Below are 18,368 nucleotides of genomic sequence, written 5' to 3'. Positions count from 1 at the left end.
TGGGCAATTTAGAGTGTCCAATTTAATGTTGCATATTTTTGGGAGGAAACCGGAGTGCCCAGAGAAAACCCACGCAGGCGGGTCTGGGATTGAACCCGGGACCTCAGAACTGTGAGGTCAACGCTTTACCAGCCAAGCCACCGTGCCGCCTCTCGAACCAAGTGAAGCAAAATGGGTCCCACGAATTGGCCACAACCAAAAAAGGCACTGTTGATTCAGTTCTTGTAGTCTGAAATAAAAACAGTAAAAAAATCTTTATCTATGCCAGCGACATTATTTGACAAGCAGAAAAAAAGGCGCTGTGCAATTCCAGGGAACATGGTTTTGTTTTTTGTACTAAAATAAAGTGTAATTGTACATCCACTACAGTAGGTGGCAGTGGTTCCATCACTCACAGAGTCCGCTATCAACCTATGAAAAAAAAAATAGTTGGGGGGGGGAACGATGTAATCCTTCTCTCAGAACGTAACCAAAGATCTGCGTCATAGTAACATAATAAAGTACGTAAGTCAGTGATGGTTAATGTGTTGATGTGCGGGGGCCGGCGTTGTTCATCACCACCGCGGAGGTGGATCGGGCAGGGAGGGGGTTTGTCTGCGTGCGGGAGGACAAAGGAGCCCCGTGTCTGGGTTACCCCTGAAGTAGTTACTTCGCCTGGCATGGGTCCTTCCTGTGTACGCTACATACTGTCATACGTACTGTGTCGGGGAGTCTGTTGTTAGTTAGAAGTGATCCGCATATCATCTAAATATGGCTCAAACCGATAGGGCAACAGTGCCCCGGTCACTTCACTCGATTGTGAGATGTTCTCTTCTTCGAAAAGAGCTTCTGTATCACAAGTGGCGTCAGAAAAATCCGAAAATCCGTGTTGTTCGTCTCAAAGAGCGGGTGGCACCGCGTCTTCTCAACGGCGACTGCCCAAGTGTGACAGTTGTAAATGACGTAGCAGGCAATACGGCCGCCACTGGGATGTCGAGTGAGACGACCGCAACTTTGCGCATGAATGACACGCTCTCGACTAATTTTTTTCCCCCCATATAGACATTGAAGTGAATAATGCTATATATAGTTTTCAAAACTATTTGAAAATGTACATAGGGATGTCAGTGGACCTTTAAGAATGTTACCTGGCGCAGGTGCTCCTTGGCCCTGGACATCTGGTCGTGCATGCTCTTCCTCCTGAACTCCTGGAGGTTCTCGAAGTAGTCGTCCGCGTCCCGCTCGTCGTGTCCGAACAGCGCGTCGAGCACGATCGTCCTCCCGCAAACGTCGATGGCGGTGCTGAAGTACTTTTCCAACTTGCGACACGACGCGTCCGAGGAGTCCCCCTGCTCGGCGCACTTCCGACTCGGGAAGAGCAAGTCCCAAATGTTGCCGTCTTCGAACTCGGACAAATCGGGAAAGCAGGCCGCCAGTTGGTCGCCGACGCACGTCAGCTGCCGGTGGACGTGTCTCAGGTCGCCGAGCGAGAAGAGGCCGGCCCAGCTGCTTTCATGGCCGCCCGCGACGCTCACTTCTTCTTTGCGCTTCTGCCGCTGGAGAGTTCGGTTGTGGCAGGTGACGGCGAACTTGCACTCGATGGCGTTCCACTGGACGATAAAACCCAGCTTGAAGACCTCGGCCTCTTCGAAAAGGTTGCTTTTGACCGCCACCCAGCCGTCCAGGCTGTCCGGGCGCTCGCCCTCCAAGCTCGTCATCTTCCCCGTAGACGTCTGGAGACGGGCCTGCTGGTCAAAAGTACGGCGGCCTGGAAGTGCCAAACAATGCAGTATAAACACTTGAACGTTTCAAAAAAGCGCACTTCTGTTTACGGCCTCCGCCATTTGCCTTGACGTAGGCTGCGTTCGCGGACCGCGGCGAAAATGGAGATTTTGACGGCTCTTCAGCAAAGTGACTCACAGAAGGAACACGACGCGGGTGAAGCTACGTGCGAGTTTTTCGAAACCAAAATCCACCCATCCGTCCATTTTAGCCGCTTATCCTCACAAGGGTCGCGGGAAGTGCTGGAACCGATCCCAGCTGTCAACGGGAACACCCGGGAACTGGTCGCCAGCCAATCGCAGGGCACGTGGAGACCAAACAGCTATGGGCAATTTGTCATTGTCAAGTCATTATCCAAGCCGCTTATCCTCACAAGGGTCGCGGGAAGTGCTGGAACCGATCCCTGCTGTCAACGGGATGGAGGCGGGGTACACCCGGAACTGGTTGCCAGCCAATCGCAGGGCACGTGGAGACCAAACAGCCGCCCTCGCAATCACAGCTATGGGCAATTTGTCATTGTCAAGTCATTATCCAAGCCGCTTATCCTCACAAAGGTCGCGGGAAGTGCTGGAACCTATCCCTGCTGTCAACGGGATAGAGGCGGGGTACACCCGGAACTGGTCGCCAGCCAATCGCAGGGCACGTGGAGACCAAACAGCCGCCCTCGCAATCACAGCTATGGGCAATTTGTCATTGTCAAGTCATTATCCAAGCCGCTTATCCTCACAAAGGTCACGGGAAAGGTGGAACCTATCCCTGCTGTCAACGGGATGGAGGCGGGGTACACCCTGAACTGGTCGCCAGCCAATCGCAGGGCACGTGGAGACCAAACAGCCGCCCTCGCAATCACAGCTATGGGCAATTTGTCATTGTCAAGTCATTATCCAAGCCGCTTATCCTCACAAAGGTCGCGGGAAAGATGGAACCTATCCCTGCTGTCAACGGGATAGACCCGCGGGATAGAGGCGGGAACTGGTCGCCAGCCAATCGCAGGGCACGTGGAGACCAAACAGCCGCACTCGCAATCACAGCTATGAGCAATTTTATCATTGTCAAGTCATTATCCAAGCCGCTTATCCTCACAAAGGTCGCGGGAAAGATGGAACCTATCCCTGCTGTCAACGGGATGGAGGCGGGGTACACCCGGAACTGGTTGCCAGCCAATCGCAGGGCACGTGGAGACCAAACAGCCGCCCTCGCAATCACAGCTATGGGCAATTTGTCATTGTCAAGTCATTATCCAAGCCGCTTATCCTCACAAAGGTCGCGGGAAAGATGGAACCTATCCCTGCTGTCAACGGGATGGAGGCGGGGTACACCCGGAACTGGTCGCCAGCCAATCGCAGGGCACGTGGAGACCAAACAGCCGCCCTCGCAATCACAGCTATGGGCAATTTGTCATTGTCAAGTCATTATCCAAGCCGCTTATCCTCACAAAGGTCGCGGAAAGATGGAACCATCCCTGCTGTCAACGGGATGGAGGCGGGGTACACCCGGAACTGGTCGCCAGCCAATCGCAGGGCACGTGGAGACCAAACAGCCGCCCTCGCAATCACAGCTATGGGCAATTTGTCATTGTCAAGTCATTATCCAAGCCGCTTATCCTCACAAAGGTCGCGGGAAAGATGGAACCTATCCCTGCTGTCAATGGGATAGAGGCGGGGTACACCCGGAACTGGTCGCCAGCCAATCGCAGGGCACATGGAGACCAAACAGCCGCACTCGCAATCACAGCTATGGGCAATTTGTCATTGCCAAGTCATTATCCAAGCCGCTTATCCTCACAAAGGTCGCGGGAAAGATGGAACCTATCCCTGCTGTCAACGGGATAGAGGCGGGAACTGGTCGCCAGCCAATCGCAGGGCACGTGGAGACCAAACAGCCGCACTTGCAATCACAGCTATGGGCAATTTTATCATTGTCAAGTCATTATCCAAGCCGCTTATCCTCACAAAGGTCGCGGGAAAGATGGAACCTATCCCTGCTGTCAACGGGATGGAGGCGGGGTACACCCGGAACTGGTTGCCAGCCAATCGCAGGGCACGTGGAGACCAAACAGCCGCCCTCGCAATCACAGCTATGGGCAATTTGTCATTGTCAAGTCATTATCCAAGCCGCTTATCCTCACAAAGGTCGCGGGAAAGATGGAACCTATCCCTGCTGTCAACGGGATGGAGGCGGGGTACACCCGGAACTGGTCGCCAGCCAATCGCAGGGCACGTGGAGACCAAACAGCCGCCCTCGCAATCACAGCTATGGGCAATTTGTCATTGTCAAGTCATTATCCAAGCCGCTTATCCTCACAAAGGTCGCGGGAAAGATGGAACCTATCCCTGCTGTCAATGGGATAGAGGCGGGGTACACCCGGGAACTGGTCGCCAGCCAATCGCAGGGCACATGGAGACCAAACAGCCGCACTCGCAATCACAGCTATGGGCAATTTGTCATTGCCAAGTCATTATCCAAGCCGCTTATCCTCACAAAGGTCGCGGGAAACATGGAACCTATCCCTGCTGTCAACGGGATAGAGGCGGGAACTGGTCGCCAGCCAATCGCAGGGCACGTGGAGACCAAACAGCCGCCCTCGCAATCACAGCTATGGGCAATTTGTCATTGTCAAGTCATTATCCAAGCCGCTTATCCTCACAAAGGTCCCGGGAAAGATGGAACCTATCCCTGCTGTCAACGGGATAGAGGCGGGAACTGGTCGCCAGCCAATCGCAGGGCACGTGGAGACCAAACAGCCGCACTCGCAATCACAGCTATGGGCAATTTTATCATTGTCAAGTCATTATCCAAGCCGCTTATCCTCACAAAGGTCGCGGGAGGGAAAGATGGAACCTATCCCTGCTGTCAACGGGATAGAGGCGGGAACTGGTCGCCAGCCAATCGCAGGGCACGTGGAGACCAAACAGCCGCACTTGCAATCACAGCTATGGGCAATTTTATCATTGTCAAGTCATTATCCAAGCCGCTTATCCTCACAAAGGTCGCGGGAAAGATGGAACCTATCCCTGCTGTCAACGGGATGGAGGCGGGGTACACCCGGAACTGGTTGCCAGCCAATCGCAGGGCACGTGGAGACCAAACAGCCGCCCTCGCAATCACAGCTATGGGCAATTTTATCATTGTCAAGTCATTATCCAAGCCGCTTATCCTCACAAGGGTCGCGGGAAGTGCTGGAACCGATCCCTGCTGTCAACGGGATGGAGGCGGGGTACACCCGGAACTGGTTGCCAGCCAATCGCAGGGCACGTGGAGACCAAACAGCCGCACTCGCAATCACAGCTATGGGCAATTTGTCATTGTCAAGTCATTATCCAAGCCGCTTATCCTCACAAAGGTCGCGGGAAAGCTGGAACCTATCCCTGCTGTCAACGGGATAGAGGCGGGGTACACCCGGAACTGGTCGCCAGCCAATCGCAGGGCACATGGAGACCAAACAGCCGCCCTCGCAATCACAGCTATGGGCAATTTGTCATTGTCAAGTCATTATCCAAGCCGCTTATCCTCACAAAGGTCGCGGGAAAGATGGAACCTATCCCTGCTGTCAACGGGATGGAGGCGGGGTACACCCTGAACTGGTCGCCAGCCAATCGCAGGGCACGTGGAGAGCAAACAGCCGCCCTCGCAATCACAGCTATGGGCAATTTGTCATTGTCAAGTCATTATCCAAGCCGCTTATCCTCACAAAGGTCGCAGGAAAGATGGAACCTATCCCTGCTAGCTTCGGGCAAAAGGCGGACTACGCCCTGAAGTGGTCGCAGGGCAGAAATCGACACCATCACTGAGGGGGAATCGATCCCACGCTGCCCGCATCAAAGGCAGGCGTGTGTACCACTACACCATCAGTGACGCCTATGGGCAATTTAGAATGCTTTACCAGCTGAATCCACCGTGCCGCCCAAAATTCATTTTATTATTATTATTATTATCATCGTCATTTTCCAAGCCGCTTATCCTCACAAGTCATCTTGACGGTTGTTAAAAAAATGTTACGGCATTCTTTCATGCTTAAATGAGTAATAAATGTGATGACTTAAAGTGGTAAAAATACACAACACAAATATTTAAAGACCCCGTCAAGTTCCATCATTGCAATATTACCTTATTAGTTTTTATGTCTCGCTTGACTGTCGTCGTCAAGTATGTCATACTAAGGCGGCTCCAACTATTCGAGGCAAACTCATTGTATGTTTCTGACATTTTTGGGCGAATAAAGATGAATATGATTCTGAAGTCATGTTGGTGATATGTGTCTAAATAGCTCCAACATATTTGAAGTTCTGAAAACACGCAACAATTTAGGACAGTATAGCATTCAACATTTTTTTGAGTCCAAGTATGCAGGTGGGCATCGAACATCAGTCAAATGTGAACTACTACTGTGTACAAGTATAAGTACTGATCGCCGTCATTTCAGTCCGTGTCTATCCGTCACAGTTTTAAGTTACAGTACTCGGAAATAGTAACTTGGACCGTTTCTACCACTCCAGCGTAGTACAAGTGGGCCTTTGGTAGTTTTGGGTCACTTTACTGGGTCTTTTTCATCTTTTTGTACACACGCTACAAAGTTTGTGTAGAACACTGCTCGTGGTGGTAATCTTGAAAATATGAAAACTGCAATGACATTAATATGTGTGTATATTTTTTACTTTTTATGGGACTGTAGTTAATAATGGACAGACAGGACGAGGGGTATTTTGGGGAAACCACTATTTGTTTTTTGGGGGCCGTACGTCAGTTTTAGGGGGGTAAGACTATAAAACTTCACCAAAATACATACTGTACCTGCAAAAAAAAATTTGCAGTAAAATTCCTAAATTTAGAGTACAACTATTTTGAATATTTACATCCTGCTTCCACATTTCTTGATCACGTCAAACCGTTTTGAATTCAAGTCTCACGTTTGAAAAATTTTATTATTGACTTCTACTTTTCATCTTTGATGGGATTTCTCGAGAAAATTTCATTTTTTTACTAAGTTTAGCATAGAGAGGGCTCAAAGTTACGGAACCCCTTATAATGTGAAACTAATTATGTTATAACGTGAGACTGATATTTTGTTAGCTTTCGTTATTTATATATATTTTGTATCCATTTAAAATGATACACAAAAGTAGAATGGAAAAAAAGAGTGAAATTCATTATCAACGAACACTTGAAATTACGAGTGTCAGTGAAGGCACCACAACCCTTGGCAGGGTGTTGAACTTTGTGTCACAAGGTCGGGAATTTCCATCCTTTTGTGAACAGAAACAGAAACTAAAGTATTTTAACCCTTGAGTGTCACTTGAATGTCCCTTTCTGTTGCTGTTGTCTGTTTTATTCACCAAGCACACGTGCAAAACATGACGCCTCGCAATGTTTTTGACATTTGATCAGCGTGAGGCCGCCTCATCTATTTCTGTCACAGCGTCGGCTTGCGTTGCAGCTGCGGCCAGAGTTGAACCGTCGCACTCCACTCTTGGCCTGCAATGGTCCGGTCAAAGCTGACCTCTTGCGGTAAATATCGCTCCAGCGCTTCGGTCGTTGCTGCGTGTGTGGTTTTGCTCAGATTCGGGATCGATTGCGTCTGACCGTGTCCTCCCGCAGTCATTCCGCATGGATCCGTATGAGATCAGGGGAGCGAGACTGGACGCGATTGCGGAAGAAGCGGAACTGCAGGAATTGAACCGAGACACGCCCGCCCCCCAGCAGTCCGCTGGGGAGAACAAGGCCGGACGTGGTGATGTCCTCCACGATGCTCGTGTGGAGGTGGGCGAAACAAACGGCGCTGTGGAAAAAGTTTCCAGCGCTTATTCCATGTGCTTGACATCCGACTAAAGGTTCAGTTACTAGTTTGTGCTTTGTCCTCAATCACACTCTTAGAACTAGAGGACACACTGGGGTGGCACACTTTTTTTTCCACAAATGTATGCAGTTCCGTGCACTAAAAGGACAAATGTGGCATAAAAACAATACAAATATATGAACATTATGGTACTACAAGTTGGGTCCACGGGGCAACCAGTGTTTGACACGTGTACTTGTTGGGCCTACTGGTTACAGAATGGATTACCTCTAAGCTTTAATTATGTCTTGTAGGCCAAAAGCGGGTTTGGACCTTTCCGACCCGTCAATCACTCGTACAATAATAGCCAATCAGATAGCCGCATTGTCTTAACCCCTGGCTTGACACGCCCCCTCTCGCCATATTGTCCAACAAAGCAATGCTGGTTGTCAGTAGCGTGCGCTTGGAAACATTAATGTTACGAAGAAAATGCTGTATGTTCGAAGGTAAGTGAGGGAGAAGTATCTACTCTGAATTTTATTGAATTATTATCAGTGCTTTGTACATTGCAAGAGAACAACTTCACTGACCTGCTGAACGAAGTGTGTCATGGTTTATGCCGAAGAGAGAGTCGGGTTAGTGACACGTAAATGCGCGATATCATGCAAGAGAAATGTCAATTTCCCCATTTGGATCACATCAGACTTTTACGGCTGAGCACTGGGTTCAATAACAAGCCAAGTGAAACTTTTTCATCTGGTGACTACGGTACTGAATGAGTTAATCATCATTGTTTAAATGCAGAAAATCAAACCTAACTCACTTCTAAAGACTACAATGATATTAGTCGTGATCTTTCCAAGTAAAAAGGAACCCACCCTGCTTTACATGCGCAGTACGATTCCACTATTTTATCCTGTTGGATTTCAATGTGAATTTTGTGAGGCGTCAAAACATTTTTGCATCGATTGCCAACATTTCGCTGTAACTCTGATATTGTGTCCTGCTCCGTCCAAAATCTTAATTCCGTGTACATATCCTTAAGTGAAATTGTCGAGACCTCTCTGTAGAACTTTCTCGGACAAATCTGACGCACTTGGCAAAAAACATACCGCAATACGATCTGAAATACGCGACAGAGAATCCACTTCAAACTTGTTCTGTTCGGTCGCCATTTTGGAAGCCTGTGGGACATGGCAACTGTAGTTAAAGGGGGGGGGGGGGCGGAGCTTAAGATCACCAGTCGGAAAGGTCCATTATCAAGGGCATTGAGCCTACTGGTACATGCATCTGTGCACTAGTTGACATCTACTAGTACTATTACTGAAGTGTGGAATTGTCTGTCATTATTAGTACTAGTAGCACACAGTTGCCAACCAGTGCACAGTTTTGCCTTGTAGTAACTTTAATGTTGCCCAACTTGGATGACAAAGTGGTCCTACTAGCATGGAAAATGGGCCACACTAGTAGCATACAGAAAGCCACTTGAGTATTTGTTTGACATGCAAGCAGGCCAAAAGTGGGACTAATAGAGGGGGGACCCTGATTACCATTTTATGTCTTTCGGCTTGTCCCGTCAGGGGTCGCCACAGCGTGTCATCTCGGATGAACCCTCGTATTTGTTTCCCTGCAGAGTGAGATCGACAGCACCAGGAACCGGTTGCAAGAGAAGCTGGCTGAGATGGCGAACTTTACAGGACACCTGGAAGAAATCTTTTTGACCGTAGAGGTAAAGTGTCAGACTAATAAGAATGAAATGATATCACGTATTGTTTGTGTAAAAAAATGGGCGCCGCGCTACCACCGAGTCGCAGAAAAGGGACTGACTCCCACTGACCTGAAATAAATCAATGCCAAAACCTTTGTTGCCAGATACACCCCAAAATGTGCCGTAAAAATGACGTTTGTTGACTTGTATTGCCGCTGGAAAAACAGTACACATAAGATATAAGACGCCATTGTCGAGTCGGCCAAACGTAACGCGTACGCGCAGGAGAATTTCGGCCGGCGGGAGCAGCACCTGGAGCACCACTACACCGAGGTGCTCCAGACAATATCGCAGCGTTATGACGAGCGTGCGGCCGGATTGGAAGAGGAAAAGAAGGCCAAGCTGGAGGTTCTGTACGCCCAGCTGCTGGCCTGCGGCCACGCGCTGGATGCCTCCAAGGAGCTCATCGAGGAAGCCAAGGAGGTCTACCGCGGCCAGGACAGCAGACTTTTCCTCAAGGTATTTATTTGGCCATCAATTTTCAAGTCTTTCCATATCTCTGCAATCCACATGATTAAAATCATCTCCTCGTTTTTTTTTTTTTTTTTTTGACAGGCAGTCGTTCCCACCATTAAACGGTAAGCAAGATACCATCAGGTGTGAATACGTCGTTTCCAAGCGATGAAAGATTATACAGTATATTCCTGTAATTTCCCGGCCTACAGAGCGCACCTAATTATAATCCTCGGTACACAGAAAGAGTTTAACGCTAGCGCGGCGCTAGCGTTAGCTTATAACCAGGTGCGCTAACGCTAGGGCCGCATAAACCGCAGGGTTGAAATGGTGTGAAAAAAGTCGGGGCTTGTAGGCCGGAAATTACGGGATGTTAAGTGGTCTGATTCATATTCTTTAATCCAGATAAAAGTCAGTATTTGACATCAGGTTTTTTTGTCAATTTTAAGGATTGAGGAATTCGCCAAAGAGGAACTGGACCTGACGCTGGCGACAAGTCTCGATTTTGAAACGCCGCCGGCTGACTTGTCGGATGTCAAAAGCATGATGGACTCCATCAACGTCATCCCAGGTTTGATTTCCACGGTCCGGCACTCCTTGAAAAAAAAAAAAAAGTCAGTGGGGTACAGCGGTGCCTTGAGGTACGAGAGACTTGAATTAGGAGTTTTTCGAGATACGAGTCGCCGTTGAGCCATTTTTTTTTTTTTTTTGCTTTGGCTTCTGAGGGTTAACTTGACATACGAGCGCTGTATGCTAACATAACAACAAGCAGCAGTTTGTCCAATAGAACTTGTAAATTTTCTTACAAAAAGACTTCATGCTGTTTATTGCCACTCCCAGTTGAGGATTACTAACAAACAAAAATTTTAAAAAAACTACACTACCTTTAATCCACTATCTTAATGCTAACACATAATTGGGAACATAATAGGCTAACAACCAGCATCTATTCATCAGATTTCTAATCCTTGAAGCAGCTGCCAGTTGAACAGAAATGATGCAGCAACACATGCAGACAGGCAAAACAGGGGTCCTGATGGTCATATATTGTGAAAATCTGCAGGTAATTGACACGCATTATGATTGCATTCAAATTTTGTATGCTTTAAAAAAACAATCATACACTGCCACAAAGCCTTTTCGGGGTTGGTCCCCCCCTCCCACCTCCCTCAAAAAATGGAAAAAATATTGGAATTAAATATCTTGCTGAACCACATACTGTATTCATCTACAATACTGTATCTGTCTTATACTGCCGCCCGGTGGCCCAGGTGCACACACCGGGATGAGCAACAACTATCCTCAATAGGGTCGAGGGGAGTGCTGGAGCCTATCCCGACTCTCAAGGGGCAGGAGGCGGGGTACACCCTGAACTGATCGCCAGCCAATCGCAGGCTACATCGAGGCAAACAACCGCACTCACAATCACACCTAGGGCCAATTTAGAGTGTCCAATTAATGTTACATGTTTTTGGGATGTGGGAGGAAACCGGAGTGCCCGGAGAAAACCCACACGGGCCCGGGGAGAACATGTAAACTCCACACAGGCGAGGCCGGGATCGAACCCGGGTCATTTATTCGACATACCTCGTCTTTTGAATTCCAAGTACGGCCGAGGAACGGATTAAACTCGGATCTCAAGGCACCGCTGTACTGTACTCACTTTCGACGCAACATGGGCTGCTAAGTAAAGACCCCGAGGTGTCCCCAGCCCCATCCGCCCCGGTTATCAACCCCCAAACGGCGAACTCCGCCACCCAGACGTCCCTGCGCGTGTGCTGGAGTCTGTTCTCCGACGACACGGTGGAGTATTACGAGCTGTACTGCAGACCCGTGCTGCAGGACGCCCCACCGGACGGCAACGCAGCGCCACACGGTACTCCCGCGCCACGACCCCATCGACTCTGCGTTGTCTACGTTCTTTAACCGGTGGCCGTTCTTTTGCCTTTTAGTACGCAAGCTAAAAGTGCAAGAGACCCACTGCACAGTGGGAGAACTTCAGCCCGGTGCGCAATACGAGCTCTGGGTGACAGCCACCAACACAACCGGCATTAGTCCGGCCAGTGAGAAGGCCCTATACCTGACCGGTAATAAACTACTAATCAGTGCTGGGCAGTAGATACGAATACAGTGAAGAAAACAAGTATTTGAACACCCTGCTATATTGCAAGTTCTCCCACTTACAAATCACGTAGGTGCATGTCCACTGTGAGATAATCTAAAAAGAAAAATCCAGAAACCACAATGTATGATTTATTTGTGTGATACAGCTGCAAATAAGTATTTGAACACCTGAGAAAACCGATGTTAATATTTGGTACAGTAGCCTTTGTTTGCAATTACAGTGGTCAAACGTTACCTGTAGTTGTTCACCAGGTTTGCACACACTGCAGGAGGGATTTTGGCCCAGTCCTCCACACAGATCTTCTCTAGATCGGGCAGGTTTCTGGGCCGTTGCTGAGAAACACGGAGTTTCAGCTCCCTACAAAGATTTTCTATTGGGTTTAGGTCTGGAGACTGGCGAGGCTAGTAGAGTCGTCCTGTCCCATGTGCAGAAAAACACCCCCAAAGCATGACGCTACCACCCCCATGCTTCACAGTAGGGATGGTGTTCTTGGGATGGAACTCATCATTCGTCTTCCTCCAAACACGTTTAGTGGAATTATGACAAAGAAGTTCCATTTTGGTCTCATCTGACCACAAAACCTTCTCCCATGACTCCTCTGTATCATCCAAATGGTCATTGGCAAACTTAAGCCCTTTCCAGCCGTGTGGAGTTGTACAATTTTGTCTCTGGTGTCTTTGGACAGTTCTTTGGTCTTGGCTATGTTACAAGTTTGAGTCTTACCGATTGTATGGGGTGGACAGGTGTCTTTATGCAGCCAACGACATCACACAGGTGAATCTGATTCAGGATAATACATGGAGTGGAGGTGGACTTGATATTTGGTTTGAGTAGCCTTTGTTTGCAATTACAGAGGTCAAACGTTTCCTGTAGTTGTTCACCGGGTTTGCACACACTGCAGGAGGGATTTTGGCCCAGTCCTCCACACAGATCTTCTCTAGATCAGACAGGGTTCTGGGCTGTCGCTGAGAAACACGGAGTTTCAGCTCCCTCCAAAGATTTTCCATTGGGTTTAAGTCTGGAGACTGGCTAGGCCACGCCACAACCTTGAGATGCTTCCTCTGGAGCCACTTTTGGTTTTCCTGGCTGTGTGTTTCGGGTCGTTGTCATGTTGAAAGACCCAGCCACGCCCCATCTTCAATGCTCTGACTGAGGGAAAGAGGTTGTTCCCCTAAATCTCGCAATACATGGCTGTGGTCATCCTCTCCTTAATACGGTGCAGTCGTCCAGTCCCATGTGCAGAAAAACACCCCCAAAGCATGATTCTACCACCCCCATGCGTAGGGATGGGAGAACTTGCAATATAGCAGGGTGTTCAAATACTTATTTTCTTCACTGTACCTCATTTTTGTTCTTTAGACTTTTCAGGTACCTGTACATACATTCGTTTTTCTGACAACACTGTACTTCTAACCTCTTTCTCCCTCATGTGACTGAGAATCAAACCTGGATCTTTTGTCAATTCGTTGATAGTGCCATCACCTCCGGTGCTCAAGCAGAGGGAGTGCTGCAGCTGTCCGGAGGCGGCTCTCATACGCTGGGAGTCGGGAAACCCCGACCCCGTCGACTCCTATACTGTGGAGCTTACTGAGCGGATTGGGCCTGGCGGCGCTGAGAAGGGGGTCACTGAGTAAGAGCATTGAAAGGAAATGTCATGTCATTATCCAAGCCGCTTATTCTCACAAGGGTTGCGGGAAAGCTGGAGCCTATCCCAGCTAGCTTCGGGTGAAAGGAGGACTACACCCTGAACTGGTCGCCAGTCGGTTGCAGGGCAGACAGCGACGTCACTGAGCGGGAACCGATCCCACGCTGCAGGCGTGTGTCCCTCTACACCGTCAGTGACTCGAGGAAACGTCCCGTCGCTGATAGATCTTAAATCGACCAGCCCGACTGGTTCTGAAGGTTCTGGACAGATTAGATTGACACGGCAACACAGAGGCTACAATCTGATTGGACAAAAAGAAAAAAAAAAAAAGTCATGGCAGGGATAGGCTCCAGCATGACTGTGACCCTTGTGAGGATATGCCGCTTTGAAAATCAATGGATATCCACGCATAGAAGCAGTGCAGCCAAGAGAATAGAATAGAATTTAAGGCAAAAATTATTTAGGTCGTAAATTTATGTCAGAGCGACGTGGTTCTGAGTACCGGGGATCAAATCCTGGCCTCGCCTCTGTGGAGTTTGCGCGTTCTCACCATGTCCGAGTAGGTTTCCTCCGGGCACTCCGGTCTCTTCCCACATCCCAAAAACACGCATTCATTGGAGACGATTGTCTGTCTCCATGTACCCTGCGATTGGGTGGAAACCAGTTCAGGGTGTATCCCCCCGCGAATGCCCGATGACAGCTGGGATTGGCTCCAGCACTCCTGTGACCCTCGTGAGGATAAGCGGCTAACGGAATGTATGGATGGTAATCTTCACGAGTGTTTCAGCCGTCATCAGGCATTAGGTTGGTACACCCTGACCTGGTTTCTAGCCAGCCGCAGGGCAAGAAAATGGATTGACAGATGGAATTTGTGTCAGTACTTCTGATAGCGTTTGGGCCTTTTCATATGACACCGAGCAGGCTGGGGCTGCTGCCTTGCACAAAAGTACATCAACAGTGCTCGGTGGCTAACCGGCGAGCTGTCGCAGTCGACATTTGATAAGAAAATTGGGCCAGAGTAGCCTAGATTCCTCCCGTAATTTCTCCCCCTCTCTGGGGTTCTGCGCATCCATAAACAAGCCGGCGTGGTTACTGGGCTGCTCAATCAAGATGCATGTCCCAGAAAAATCTATTCTTAGCATCGGCTCCTTTCGCACTCATCCTCATCAGTTGAGGTCATTTCCATTTCTCCCCAGACACGGGTGCAATTTTTTCATCCAGATACGTTTTTTGAGAATGATAAAAACCCAAGAAGGGGAACAACAATTAAAAAAAAATAATAAATTAAGTCTTGAGAATTTATACAGTGAGGCGTCCATATTGAAAATGTCCGTCCTAAAATATGTCATAATCCCCAGGTCTGTAGTAGCAGTTCCCACATGTCAGTGTCTGATCCAGCTTCAGCCAGGTCGCCATTACCTCATCTCTGTGAGAGCCGTCAATATCGGGGGGTCCAGCGACACGAGCGAGGTTATCGGCGTCTCAACGTCCGGTGAGAAGCACCACAGATCCAAGTTACTGAACAAACACGGACAAATTAAAAAAGGAAAAAAAAATGAAAAATGTTCTTCTGTTGGCAGGCACATTGTTCCATCTCCTGGAGGACACCGCCCATCCGTGTCTGTGCATCTCCGAGGATGGTTTCACCATTTTTTATGGAGACGAAGAACCGCCGATCAGCGCTATGGCCTTCGACGAAAATAACTTCACCAGGTAGGGAAGCGAGAAAATGCAATCGGTGAGAGAAACTGGGAGAGAACGCCGAAGGACTGACATACTGGAAAAACTGAGTTGAAACGTAAGACGTGGGAAAAGTTGGAATGGTTTGAGTTGGTCCAAAAATATGGAAGATGTGTAAAATGTCTCGTAATTTGGAAGTGACTGACACTGGAAAGTTGGGGGATTTTTGGGAACTTGAATAAATTTTTGCAAATGTGTCCCAGCTGAATGAACAGGAAAATTAGGATGATCTTGTTTGACTCATTTGAGAAAACAAGAAGGTACAGTAAAGCTCACAAATATTTCCATTTATTTTAGTGCTGTTGTCATAAAAAAAATGTAAAGGGGGAAAAAAATGAATGTGGGAATTTCTGGAATGTGAAAAATAGTTCCCAAGATCTGACTTCAACTGTTTGAAGTTGTAATGGTTCAAACTACTCGAAAAAAGCTGTTAAATATAAAAAGACAACTGAAACGATGGAATTTGATTTGAGAAATCAATGTGAAAAAGGTGTTGAGAGATTTTTACAAATGCAGGTCCAGAATAACGTCAACTCTCATTCTTAACATTGTCTATCAGCTGTGTCGCAGTCCTCGGCGACCTGATTCCGGTGCGAGCAAGGCATTACTGGGAAGTGGAGGTGGACGACGGGACGGAGTTCAGGATTGGAGTGGCGTACTCGGACACGGAGAGAAATTCCCATCTGGGAGGAAACGACACCTCCTGGTGCATGAGACACATCCTCACTACTTCGAGGTACCAGAGCGCCACCTCACTGCCGTCTTGTGTGCAAAAGAGAAAAGCCCCTCCTCCAAAAACAAAACAATGCTTTTTGGAATGCAATTTGAGCAGTTATGTAATATCCTTGACCTCCAGCATCATTGCACAAGCAGAATGTGTCCCCCTCCCCCCATTTATGATGCTACTTTGGCCTACAAATATGCCAAATATCCTTCTTATTAAAAGAAATATATACTATTTGAGCCTCTATTTAGCTTGGTTAAGCTCATGTAGTCAACACTCTTTTCCCTCACTAGTTGGAGAACTTTATTATATTAATGTTAACACCGACATGAAACTAGTACCATTATAAAATTCTACTAGTTAAAATCCTACACTTCACCAGTAAGTGCTCAATGTCAGCTATGTACTGTAATAAAAATACACCAAAGTTGTCCTAAAAGTGTGCAGGTCATTAGTTGGGTGGGGGCGGGGCTAAGAGGCCTTTTTTTTGGGATGGTTTGGTCTTACTAGTGAGGACAAAGCGCACTAGTACAAACCTTACTTTCAAATAAATTGTGAAAACAAAAAGTGAATACAATGATTTACAAATCCTTTTCAACCTATAATTTAACACACCACAAAGATGCCATAGGTTGAAAATTTATGAACAGTTCTCGTTCTTTTGCAAATATTCTCTCATTTTGAATTTGATGCCTGCAACATGTTCCACAGAACGTGGGGGGGGGGGTACAGTTCCGTTTAAAAATGGTCTTTTCCTTGTAGTGTAACATTTAATTGAGGTTATAGGCTGAAAAGGATGATTAGGAAATCATTGTGTTGAATTTTGTCATTACAATTTTACAAACATCCCAACTTGCAGATGAGCTTTAAATGCAATATTAAACTCAACTTTACTAAACAATTTAAATCATATCTTCCCACTTTCATAAAACAGAGCTTTAAACTAAATATGTGGTCATGTGGTTTCCATTCCTTGGATAAAACAAAATCCAGTTATGATCCAGTTCTACATGATAAAATTATAAATTAAATGTACTTTATACTTGTATGTTTTTTTTAATTAAATAAATAGGATCTCTGATTGTGCCGGTATAGCTAATAAATTGTCCGTGAGTATCGCAGCCCATCCATCCATTTTCTGGGCCGCCTATCCTCATAAGGGTCACGGGAGCGCTGGAGCCAATCTCAACTGGGTGTTGCCAGCCGATCGCAGGGCACACATAGAGACCGACAACAGTTGCACTCACATTCACACCTACGGGCAATTTATAGAGTCTCCAATGATTGCATGTTTATGGGATGTGGGAGGAAACCGGAGTGTCTGGAGAAAACCCACGCAGGCATGTGGAGAACATGCAAACTACACGTAGGGAGGGCTGGGATTCGATCCTCAGTCCTCAGAAATGAGGGCCCAACCAGTTGCACCACCAGTGCAAAACAGTATTTATTACAATTCAAATTTTACCACACCACCGAGTTGTTAATACCGCTACAGACCACAGCAACCCTATCATTACATATTTCAATGATGTTAAAAAATTTGTCAAATTGTGAAACAATTTTTTTCCCCATTTCCCCCAGGCACAAGTACGAGTTTCTGCACAACGGCCAGAGCCCCGACCTGAGGATCACAGTGAACCCAGTCCGCATAGGTCTGGCTTTGGACTACGACCGGGGCACGCTTTCGTTCTTTAACGTAGAACTGGAGCAACACCTGCACACCTTCCGGTGTCACTTTCAGCGTTACGTCCAGCCTTGCTTCGGCCTGGACAGCCCGGGAGCTCTGACCATACGCAACGGCATCGAGGCTCCAAAATACACGTTCACGGGTCATCCTTAAATCACGTTTACATGAAAGAGTCAGGTGAAAGTGTCAAATGAAGGGCTTTTTATTATATTATTCCACGGGAACAGACATCCATTTTCCGGGATAAGAAAACACTCTCACGCGTGGTTATATGAAACCGATCTGAATACTACTCACAAAAAAAAAAAAAAAAAAAAAAGGAAAATGTGGGGCTGAGCTGTGATTTCACAAAATGTCCTGATGAATAAAATCTATGGTCATCCAGCCGTCCATTTTCTTAGCAGCTGAAACCTCACAATCACACCTAGGGACAATTTAGCGTCTCCAATGAGTGCGTGTTTTGGGAGTGCCCGGAGAAAACTCACACAGGCACGGGGAATACATGCAAAGTCCACACAGGCGGGGGCCGGGATTAAACCTTGGACCCCAGAACTATGAGGCCAAAGCTTTACAGCTGTGCCGATCTCTGGTCATTTTCATTAAAAAAAAAAAAAAAGAAAAAATCCATCCAAAACACACAGGCAAAAATAAATAGCTGTTGCATTATGGTCACGAACTACTCTGTGGACATT

At 47.6% G+C, this 18,368-nt stretch overlaps 2 protein-coding genes and 1 long non-coding RNA gene across 4 annotated transcripts in view; 1 reads left to right on the top strand and 2 right to left on the bottom strand.

Moving 5' to 3' along the window:
- The window catches only part of LOC133497711 (WASP homolog-associated protein with actin, membranes and microtubules), a 22,188-nt gene extending 12,595 nt beyond the window's left edge, over positions 1-9,593 (bottom strand). Inside the window, 2 exon segments of the mRNA XM_061813823.1 lie at positions 1,128-1,747; positions 9,085-9,593. Of these exon segments, the coding sequence (XP_061669807.1) occupies positions 1,128-1,697 (570 nt within the window). The 5' untranslated portion in view covers positions 1,698-1,747; positions 9,085-9,593.
- Positions 6,916-18,368, top strand: LOC133497712 (fibronectin type III and SPRY domain-containing protein 2). Of its 2 annotated transcripts, XM_061813825.1 has the most exons (13): positions 6,916-7,266; positions 7,357-7,518; positions 9,168-9,263; positions 9,528-9,761; positions 9,858-9,880; positions 10,205-10,326; positions 11,467-11,631; positions 11,708-11,842; positions 13,354-13,510; positions 14,884-15,017; positions 15,106-15,238; positions 15,825-16,001; positions 17,571-18,368. In XM_061813825.1, exons 2-13 carry the CDS (start codon positions 7,366-7,368, stop codon positions 17,827-17,829), a joined length of 1,788 nt encoding a protein of 595 aa, XP_061669809.1. In that variant the 5' UTR covers positions 6,916-7,266; positions 7,357-7,365; the 3' UTR covers positions 17,830-18,368. The 2 variants fall into 2 exon arrangements, with proteins under 2 accessions (XP_061669809.1, XP_061669808.1); XM_061813824.1 differs by having other exon boundaries at positions 6,916-7,518.
- LOC133497714 (uncharacterized) lies at positions 10,243-13,799 on the bottom strand. The gene is made up of 3 exons (XR_009794093.1): positions 13,564-13,799; positions 13,363-13,491; positions 10,243-10,351 (listed from the first exon to the last, which is right to left on the bottom strand). It is a non-coding gene; the product is annotated as an uncharacterized LOC133497714 (long non-coding RNA).

This window comes from Syngnathoides biaculeatus, chromosome 3 (assembly GCF_019802595.1).
Source record: "Syngnathoides biaculeatus isolate LvHL_M chromosome 3, ASM1980259v1, whole genome shotgun sequence".
In the NCBI taxonomy this organism is placed as follows: domain Eukaryota; kingdom Metazoa; phylum Chordata; class Actinopteri; order Syngnathiformes; family Syngnathidae; genus Syngnathoides; species Syngnathoides biaculeatus.
This window is presented reverse-complemented; position numbering and strand designations above follow the sequence as displayed.